At 49.0% G+C, this 10,257-nt stretch overlaps 1 protein-coding gene across 1 annotated transcript in view; it reads left to right on the top strand.

Annotated features, from left to right (window-relative positions):
- Window positions 1-7,360: 7,360 nt before the first annotated feature.
- ADCY2 (adenylate cyclase 2) overlaps window positions 7,361-10,257 on the top strand; it is a 455,891-nt gene continuing 452,994 nt past the window's right edge. Inside the window, exon 1 of the mRNA XM_032629124.1 lies at window positions 7,361-7,766. Within this exon, the coding sequence (XP_032485015.1) occupies window positions 7,536-7,766 (231 nt within the window). The 5' untranslated portion in view covers window positions 7,361-7,535. The remainder of the gene's footprint in view (window positions 7,767-10,257) is intronic.

Raw genomic sequence — 10,257 nt, 5'->3', positions numbered from 1 at the left:
GGTCTCCCTGAGGAGGGGTGACCTTCCAGGCAGGAAGAAGCAGGCGGGTAGGTTCAGAAAAGAGGATTGGGGTGGGGACCTCTAGGCTTCGTGCAGCTCACTTTATCTAGAACCTAAATCAGGAGGTATGAAGGCATTACAGACTAAGCAGGACTGCTTCAAGAGCCCTGGCCTTTCACAGCAGGATGTAGTTTTCTTGCGTGGGCAATGGGGCAGAGCAGGGCCAGATTTCTGTTCCATGTAGAACACTGAGGGTTGACTTTGAGCAGTCAGCAAGGCAGGTGAGCAATTCTGAAGACTTGACTAAGGCAAAAGAGTGAGGCTATGGAGAATGGGGAGGCTTGAGACGAGACGGGTGATAAAGTTGGAGGAAAGATGGTTATTTGGATGTGGGCAGGTGATGGCACAAAAGGAGTGGAAGAGAAGTCCTTGTCCCTGGCTCAGTCATGTTATAGATGGTCACAGAGGGACAGGAAGGCTTGGTAGGCATGGTTTTGAGTTCAGTTTTGGACTTGTCACCTGTGATTGGGGGACTATTTAAAAGGAAAGTGCCGCATAACTTAGGTATGAAGATATTTATATCTATTACACACAGCAACACTCAACATGCTACTCAAATATTTCACTTGGGGTTCTTTTGAAATCTTCCATTTAAAAGCAAAGTTTCCTGAATTTGTAATAAGGAACTCAGTTCATGAGAATCATAATATTTGGAATTAAATTTAGAAGTGTATTACTTTTGTCAAAAGTGCCAGCAATAACAAACAAAATCCAACAACCCAAACAAGCCTATTCCAAGCTGTTGTCTTAATCTTACATCCCTTAGTTTGGGTATTGATGCTTGGTCATTAGAGGGACACCCATGCAGGTGACTCACTTCATTCCATCCTACCTCTGCTTCCTTGCTGTCAAGGTCTCAACCACGGCCAAACTGCAGAAAGGATGAGATTTTAAGTGTACACTTCATAAACCCTGAGAGTCTTCCTTGCCTGGAATTGTTTTGCCTCTGTTACTGGGAGCTACAGCATCCCGTTTCATTTTCTCTTGAGAAAACCAACCCCAGTGGTACTTTCTCCACACATTTTTTTTTCCTGGACATATTTATTTTATGGTTATCTCTTTTGCTCTATTGGAGTAGAACTAGTTCAATATTGTATGAAAATCTTGCCATTTTAGGATTTTAAGACATTGTGAGATTTTTTTAAAAATATGAGGGTAGTGCCAATAGCAAACATTTATATACATATAACCTCTTCAGGACCTGGGCAACATTTCTATCAAATCAAGTTCTAAGTAAAGTAATCTAGTAGCATTATTTGCCATTTTTTTTAAAGAATAAAATCACTGTATGTCTTCATTCTTTCATTCAGTCATTCATTCATCAAGCACATACTTATTAAGCACTTACTATGTGTTTTGCAAATGTAAAGTAATAGAGATATAACAGTGAACAAAAGAAACAAAATCTCCTGCCCTTAATTAATTGACCTTCTAGTGAGGGAAGAAAGGCCACATTAAGACAAAAATAAGATCTGCGTGTCTACTAACTGCTGTGGCACACCACTGAAACATTCTTTTGCATTTACACCTAAGGAAACAGTACTTGTTGTCAAATGCCTATGTACAACCCAACAAACTTTTTTTGTGCACAGTTCCCTTATTTGTATTGAATGTGATTTCCCTCACCCCCGATCTAAAAACGTTGATTAAAATCCATCCCTTTACCCAGTCCAGGGTAGTATAAACATGTTAGAAAAATCCTTAGAATATTTGGCTTATTCTTCTTACTTTACAGATAAACCAAAGCTCAGAGATGTTTATGATTTCTCTGAGGATCTACAGTTGGTACCAGAGTTGAGGCAAAAATCCAGCACTTTAAGAAAGTTATTACGAGAATATTAACTATTATAGCAGTGTGAATACAAGCAGTGAGTTTATTTTCAAATTCAAATATAAAACCATGACTCAAACATGGGAGAGTGGCTTATAATCTTAAACTAAGTTACCTGAATTGAATGAATTCAGAATTGGGCAAAAATAGTCATGAACTATGTCACAGTATTGTTTATCATAGAGACCATTTCTTGTCCCTAAAAGTACATTATTGATCAATGTTAGAGTGTAATTAAATTATTCTCTTGTTGACTCTTTTAAGGAACACCTAAAAGGATATAAAAATAAAAGTCAAAGGGTAAGCTGTGACAAAGTGAGAGAGTGGCATGGACATATATACACTACCAAACGTAAAATAGCTAGTGGGAAGCAGCCGCATAGCACAGGGAGATCAGCTCGGTGCTTTGTGACCACCTAGAGGGGTGGGATAGGAAGGGTGGGAGGGAGGGAGACGCACAGGGAAGAGATATGGGAACATATGTATAACTGATTCACTTTGTTATAAAGCAGAAACTCACACACCATTGTAAAGCAATTATACTCCAATAAAGATGTAAAAAAACAAAACAAAACACCACAATAAAAATGAGAATAAGAGCCTGATTGAATATATGTATACTAATAAGAATATAAACTTTAAAAGTAAAAAATAAAAAAAATAAAAGCCAACGTATCTGAATCATTCAAGCTTGGTAAACAAGCCCCCTCTTCCGGTACCTCCCTAGGAAACAAATCCTGAGCACACAGCTCCACTCTATGAATCATTACTTTTTAGATCACATTCGGAGCAGAAGCCGAGAAATCGATACCTCTCTCAAGGTTGTAGACATGCTGGTGCTGGGACCGATTAGTCATTAACCTATTCTCACTCCTCCCAGCACTCACAGAAGGAATTCCAGTGTCTCGGTGGATCTTGAAACAAGTCCTAGTAACAGACTTTGGAATGGCAGCGGGATTTTGTGAAAGGTCTGTTGCAAAATACTTGTACCATCTTCTCACATATTCAGGACCATAAATCCCAATAAGTCACCCGAAATCAGATATTAAAGATGAGTCTCTGAACTATTTATTCCAATTTTGTCACTTGAGAAATAATTTATCAAATAAACCAAGCAAATAAGGTTTTTCAAAAGACGTGTCAGGATCATCCCACTCGGAAGGGGAAAGAAAATGAATATATTAATGGTCCATTCAGCAACTTTTTATCTGATGCTCTAAAAACTGAACTGCAGAAGAGTTCCTTAGTGAGCTCAAAGAGTTAATGAGGCTTCCCGGAGCTAGAAGCTGGCTTTGGTTGTGTGGTTTCTGTATCCACAGACTCTGGTTCAATCAAAATGTAAATGTTATCTGGGTACACAAAACATATTTCATGGTGATAATGAATCTGTTGACATACTGTTCATACTTTATTGTATAAATTTTAGTGATGTATTTGCCAGAGAGAAAAACGAATACACAGGGAAACGCTCCGCGCTCAGCTCTACAATATGCTCTGGGTTTGACACGTGTCTGTGTCTGTCCTTGCCTTTAATCAATCAGAGCACTGTGACATTGGGAAGAGCCCAACAGCATCCTTATTGAGTGAGCTAATCTAACTGGATTTGGAATAGGAACTAGAAGATGGGTTATTTTTAAAGGAAAAGCCACTGATTCCAAAACCTGTCCTGCAGCATAGTTACTTAACAGATGTATAAGCACTCAGGTGTGTTATCATGTGTGTGAAAGATGATCAGATTAGGAGGGGAGAGGTGGCCTGCAGTCACTGGGTGGACGTGTCTGTCTGCTTGAACTCAAGCTTGCACCCCCTAGGCTCTGCACGCAGTCAGAGATGCCAGGACTCTTTGGTGTCTCTAGCTGGCAGGACCAGCTCTCTAATTTTCAGGGCTCAGGGCAAAATAAAAATGGGTATCAAGAATTTCAACATGGCGACAGCAGGACCTTAAACCAAGCAAGGGGCCCTGTGCAACAGCACTAATCACGCTCCCAGGAGGCCTGCCCTGCCTTCTGGGTTCTGAGGATGGAGGGCTGCCCTCTAGCGTCGCAGGAAAAATGAATTCTCCTTTCTCATGCTTATTCTTTCTTTCCCCCCACCCCCAATCTCTCAGGCCCGTTAGAGCTTCCATAGTAAGTTTCTTTGTGCATTTTGTCGCAAGGACATTGATATGGAGTATATTTGTGGGAAAACCCCTTTGCTCATCGTGGCTTACCCTCGGCATAGCAGCCCTGCTACCCAAAGGCATGGAAGTGGACTCCTTGGGATCCCTTTAATTGCATGAGTCTAGATTTCATGCTCCTGGCTTTGTACTAAAGGGCATTTTTCATTCCACTTCATGCTGCTTGGGGGTTATTATTTCGTTGTGGGGTTTTTTGCCTTCAAAATAGAAACTGTTGTGAACTTTTAAAAAGGTATATTTGGTGCAATTGATTATAAAATGCTGATAGAATAACTAAAATGATTATATTCGTTCATATTTTGTATTAAACATAAAGAGGTCCTCATAAAAATAAGCCCCCCAAACTGAAACAAATGAGAAACCCAATATAACCTCGGGAAGCCTGACATATCTTGATTACTGTACTGTATTCATTCCACGACCTTTGTACACAATGGTGAAATTTAAATCATATGGGGGACTTGGGGATGGATGTTGACTTTTGCTCATGTTTTGTTTTTTGTAGCCCTACTTTTCAAAGTACATTGGAAATTCCTAGAAGGGTCCTAGGCTTGGTCCTTCTTTTCCCCCTTGAACATCTGGCATATGATAGGCACAAAATAAATATTTATTGAACGAATTAATGAAAGAATGAGTGATAAAAAACGTCATAAGGGTCAAGGACAAAAATCCCTTCATGCAGAGTCTCTTTAAATTATATCCTGCCATTGTGTTTAACAAAATCTCCTAGAAATCTTACAGCCACACCCCTTTACCATGTGGAGGATATATATATAGGGTATGGCTACGGGTTGTTACTTCCCCACTGTAGAGAAGGAGAAAATACTTAAACATGTACTGTTCTCTTACGAGTCTCTCAATACTTTTAACCATAAACCTAAATTACAGATTATTTACTTTTTCTTCCTTTTTGAGTGGGTAAAGGCAGCCGTTTATCAATATAAAGGGTGAAGAAGCACCAAGAATTGGAGAGGAGAAGTTGCTCCAAAAGGAAAAGACTGGAAATGCGCAGCTCTGCCCAACCTAGACAGACCATGGGCAGAGCGGGAGGAAGGGGAGAATCCTCACGACAGCAGCTGTGCAACTTCCCACTCACCCGGGCTTCCTTAGGAGACGCTGGTCTCCGGATATTTATAAATCCGATTCATCAGCGCTGTCTTGCAGCTTGTTCTCAGAACCACAAAAACCCTAAAATCCCCCAGTCCAAAAGAAAGAACTGAGCCCGATGGGTGAGTCTGGACCCGCGGGTAAAGCTGAGATTTGAATTACCCCGGGGGTGGGGGTGGGGGGCGGTTACGTCTACCGCCAGGGGTGGGCAGGCAAAGCGGGGTGAGGGCGCAGACCAGGAACTCAACAAAGAAGAGTTCCATCTCCTGCGAGGGCAGGAGGCCGTGGGACCCCCAGGACACGTTCGGGGTAGGGGGCTTCTCCCATCCGTTGCCTCCTTCCATTTCTTCTCCTCTGCAGGTCTAGGGCAGGAGGGAAGGCCCAGGACTTGGTGGAGTCTGGTGGGCAGGGTTCCTGGCCAAGGATCCAGTGTCCGGGACACGCTTCCTTTTTACTCCCCCATCCTTACCCACCGGCCAAGGTCTCAGGCAGCCCGTGGCAGAGCTGTGCCCTTCTCTGGTCTACACCCCCTGAGCAGAGCAGGCATTAACTGAGGCTAAAAATAAAGTCACTAGAAGGCTCCGGGCCGCTCTCCCCTCGTGGGCTGGGTCCTGCTGTCACTGGGCACGCAGCTACCCAGCTCACATGCCTCTGTCCCGCAGGGGGACAGGAGGGCCAAGAGCGGGCAGCGGGACAGTTCGTGAAGGTTTCCCAAGTGTTAGGCAGTGCCAGGCTCAGAGCCCCCTGCGCTGGTCTGGTACTGGAACAGGCAAGGGCATAGGAACAACCCACGGCCGTGTGCTGGTGCCCGAGAGGGGAGGATCGCGGTGCCTCGAATTCCTCAGGCTTCGGGTGGAGGTGGGATTTGCGGGTCTTGGGTACAGCCAACTCTCGACGAGGAGGAACCCTCCAAAAGGGTAGGCTCCTTTGGAGAGCACCAAGGAGCTCCCCTACCGCCCAGGGAGAGGGCCAGCGGGCTCGACCCCCAGGCGTGTCAGGAGGGGGACACTGCCCCTGCAGACATCGGCCCCCGCGCCCAGTCCCTCGAGGTGACGTGGAGGAAGCGAATCGCAGAGCCAACCCTGCCCGCACTAGCGCCCAGCCACTCTCCCCAGTCGCGCCCTCGCTGCCATCCCTGCCGGACAGCAGGGGCTTGGCGGGGGCCGTGGACCGACCAGAGGTCTAAACTCCGATACGGAAAACCTTGCCCTATCGGGTACCTCCAAAGTGTGACTTAAGCTGAAACTGCAGGGCGCAAGTAAGGCGGCCTACCCGAGGACGTGGCGGGGTGCAGCACTCAATCACACGGGCGGGTGGCCGCCTCGCTTCTCCATTGTGCATTTGGAGCTGTTCTCGGCCAGGGGGTCTCCTCGCGTCCCAGCGTCTTCCCGCCCACCGCAGGGAAGCCCCCTGCCCTCTAAGAGAGTGGGGAGGACCGTGAGAGCCCCCAAGCCCGCTGTGCTGAGTTGAAGAAGAGGAGGGTGGGAACCCCCTACCCATTAAGGGATGCGGAGGGGAGGGGAATCCCTCCTGCGAGCGCACAGAGGGTGAAAAAGAGGAAGTTACCGCGGCCCTCCGAGCAGGGGGTACCAAAGGATGGGAGGTCTCCTCCCGGCTACGCTCTGAGAAAGTGGGGAGGAGCGTGAAAGCACCCTGTCCTACCCACCCCCCGCACACCACTCAGAGCCTGGGGGGACTGGAGGGTGGGAGGGCCCCTCCCCGCCGCACTTGGAGCCGGTGGAGAGGAGTTAGGAGCCTCCGCAGTCTTCTGAGCGAGGTCGGAGGTGAGGGCGGCAGGAAGCGGGAACCCCCAGGCCGCGCTCGGGGACCGCGCAGGGCACGGTGGGAGCCCCCGACCGACCCCAGGCTGAGACAGCGGAGGGGAGGTGGACCTTGCCCGCGCTGATCGTGGGTGGGTCTAAGAGGGGGACCCCCGGGGCTGGGGCGCGGCCCCCGCCTTTCCCCTCCCAGCACGCGGCTGGGCGCGCCGGCCCCCCGTCGTGCCCGGCGCGCGACACGGCCGTCGGGGGGCGGTGGTGGGTGGAGGCCTGGCTGCGCCGCCCGGGGTGCGGGCAGAGGCGGGTCGAGCGCTCCCTGTCGCACCCGCCCCTCCCGCGCGGTGGCGGCAGCTGCACCGCCGGGAGCTGCCCCCGAGGCCGCCGCCCGGCCCCCGCCCGCGCGTCAGCGCGCCCAGCCCGGGGCGCCGAGCTCCGCCCGCGCCGGAGGCCCCTGCGCGCAGCTCGGAGCGCGGGCAGCGCGGCCGGCCGAGGCAGCGCGGGGCTGGGACGCGGGAGGCTGCGGGCTAGCGGGCGGCGCGGCCCCGGCCGGGCGCGCTCGGCGGGCGCCCCGTGAACCGCCCCGATGTGGCAGGAGGCGATGCGGCGGCGCCGCTACCTGCGGGACCGCGCCGAGGCGGCGGCGGCGGCGGCGGCGGGCGGCGGCGGCGACGGCGACAGGCTGCAGCGGTCCCGGGACTGGCTCTACGAGTCGTACTACCGCATGAGCCAGCAGCACCCGCTCATCGTCTTCCTGCTTCTCATCGTCATGGGCGCCTGCCTCGCCCTGCTCGCCGTCTTCTTCGCTCTCCGGCTGGTGAGTGGCCTTCCTGCGGGACCTGCCCGCGCGCCTCGGGGCCCCGAGAGGAGAGGGAGGTACCCGCCGAGCCGCGTCCCGCCCGGGGCTACCGCTCTGCCCGCGGCGCCCTGCCCCTCCTGCCTGCCCGCGGCCGACCTGGCTTGGGCGAGAACTGAGGGCGAGAGAAAAGTTTCCTCGGAAGGTTCTGCCCAAAATAAAGTTGCCGGGGTGTGCACCGGGTGGACGGCCCGGGTGTGCGTTTTCCACCTCTGCGCACCCGCTGGCAAACTCGCCGCGCTTTCCACTCGGCGCCGCTGGCCGCAACAGCCGGTCCACTAGGTCTGTGTCCCTCCGAATCAGCCTCGCGCCTCTTCGCGAGGCCGCTGCCCAGCCCCTGAGCTGGCGTTTTAGTTATTTAACTCTCTAAAAAGCCTGCCTCGGGAAAGTGGTGAATGGAGAGGAGAAATGAAAACAAGTATATTATTATACATATTTGCCTTTAAATCTGTATGGTTTAGTCCCATAGACAGGGCGAGATGGGGTGTTGACCTGTTGTGAGTCTTCAGCCTCCAAGTGTATAAGTAACAAGCATCCGTGGACCGTTGATTTCCTATTTCTAGAGGGGTAGTTAGTCGTGTTTACTGTTTTGCACAGGTTTTTAAACTGGATTTCATCACTGGGAGCGTAATGCAACTCCACAGCTGATGTCAATTTTGCCAATTTATATTTTTCGAGTAGAAATCCTTGGCTCACTCCCGTGAGCGGTGAGGGGAAATCTGTAGATGGCGGTAAGCTTCCTGTTACTGATCTTTCTGTTGGTGTGGTTCAAACTTTTGCACCGCCTGTGATATGTATGTGCAGATCGAGTGCCAGGCATTGATTAATCAGTGAGATATTTTTGGTCAGTGGTTGATCTGGGGATGTCTGCATCGAATGATGTCTTTTTAGCTTAGAATATAAACATACACCTATATTCATGTCCTTGGAGCAAAGGTGTGGGTGTTTGCTTTATTTCAACACGTGTGCAAAATAGCTGTCCTTGGTTTTTGGCAATTTATTCTTCATATCCTGAGCCAGATGGTGCTCAAATATTATGCATGGGAAAACTTATCATCTGGGCTCTTTAAAAAATGAAGTTTTCTTTTTCCCCACACTAGTCAAGAGGTGTTGTCTTCTGCTGGAATTCAATGAGATAAGAATAGAAATTAGAAAGTAAATAGAACATCACGATGCCACCGATCACACCTGGGTCTTTTATTATACAACATAGAGCAGAGAGCACCTTAATTCTGTATTCTGGGTGTGAGTTCATGGCGGTCTTCACACCCTTGTTACCAGCCTGGAATGCTCCCTGGAATGGCATCTTTGTCTCTTCTCACCACTTTATAGGGCCAAAGAGGACCTGGTGAGAGACTTCTTCTCAGTCTCATTGGCAAGCAGGGTCTCTGAAAGCATCTCCTTCTCATTTCCATTCTTGCAGGGAAGAAAACACATCCCTTTTCCTCTGGAAAAAGCAACCAGGACATTGCTACTTGTGATTCTGTTGAATCTGTAATTCAAACCCGTTCTGGCTGGTTCTCTTCCAAATGGAAAAGAAGGAGCAGGTGATGGCCTATTTATAGCACCATTAATATATTTAAAGACAAACGTGAAGTTCATGCTCCCCTACACACACCACTTTGTTTGCTATCATACAGATCTCTAACTTCTTAAACCTTGATCTATGTAGATGTTCTTGAATGGGTCGTCAGGGATTCAGCACAGTCAGCTGAAAGCTCCCTTCTCTAATTTGTCTTTGATCTTTGTGTTTCTTTACCCAGTTCCTTTATGTTCCATTTCACGTGGTGCAAATGCTGGAGTGGTATCTTTTTAAAAGGCTTATTCGGGCATCTTTGCTTTTCTTGATAAATCAATCATTCCCACACTCTCCTGGCATTCAGCTAAATCACTTTAAGTACAAAGCAGGCATTTCCCATGGCATGGCTGTAGCCCAGGGTGAGGTCCAGAGATGGTGGAATGGATCCTGTCCTTTGCTCTACCTAAACCATGCTCTGACTACTTTGTAAATCATTCTAGGTGATGAGCTGTGCAGAAGTGTTCCAGAATCAGGAAGGGTGACGTGGTCTGGTGGAAAGGCTACCTTCAAGTGGGCACTGGGGCTACTTACTGGGCCTGGCCTTGGGAAATGCATGGGAGGAATGGGCACTGTCCTCTGAAACTTGACCTTAGGAAGTACTGGCACAGTTCTGAGATCTGGACAGCTCATTTCTATTTTGCTTTTAGTAATAGCATAAACAGCAGTTCCACTTTACAAAAAATGTTCTCCATCCATGTAGTCAAAGATGGCTAGGTTAGGAGCATTGGAAGATGGGACAGAGTTAACATGGAGTCATGTGCCCACAGAGTGGGGTGAATTCATTTCTCATACTGACCAGAGCTTGGCTTCCCAGAAATCTACACTGGGAGACAGAAATAGCTTCCTGGGGCCTGCCCAGGTTTCCACCTTCCT

Source organism: Phocoena sinus, chromosome 3 (assembly GCF_008692025.1).
Source record: "Phocoena sinus isolate mPhoSin1 chromosome 3, mPhoSin1.pri, whole genome shotgun sequence".
NCBI lineage: Eukaryota > Metazoa > Chordata > Mammalia > Artiodactyla > Phocoenidae > Phocoena > Phocoena sinus.
The sequence above is the reverse complement of the archived record's forward strand: the minus strand, read 5'-3'. Positions and strand labels throughout refer to the sequence as shown.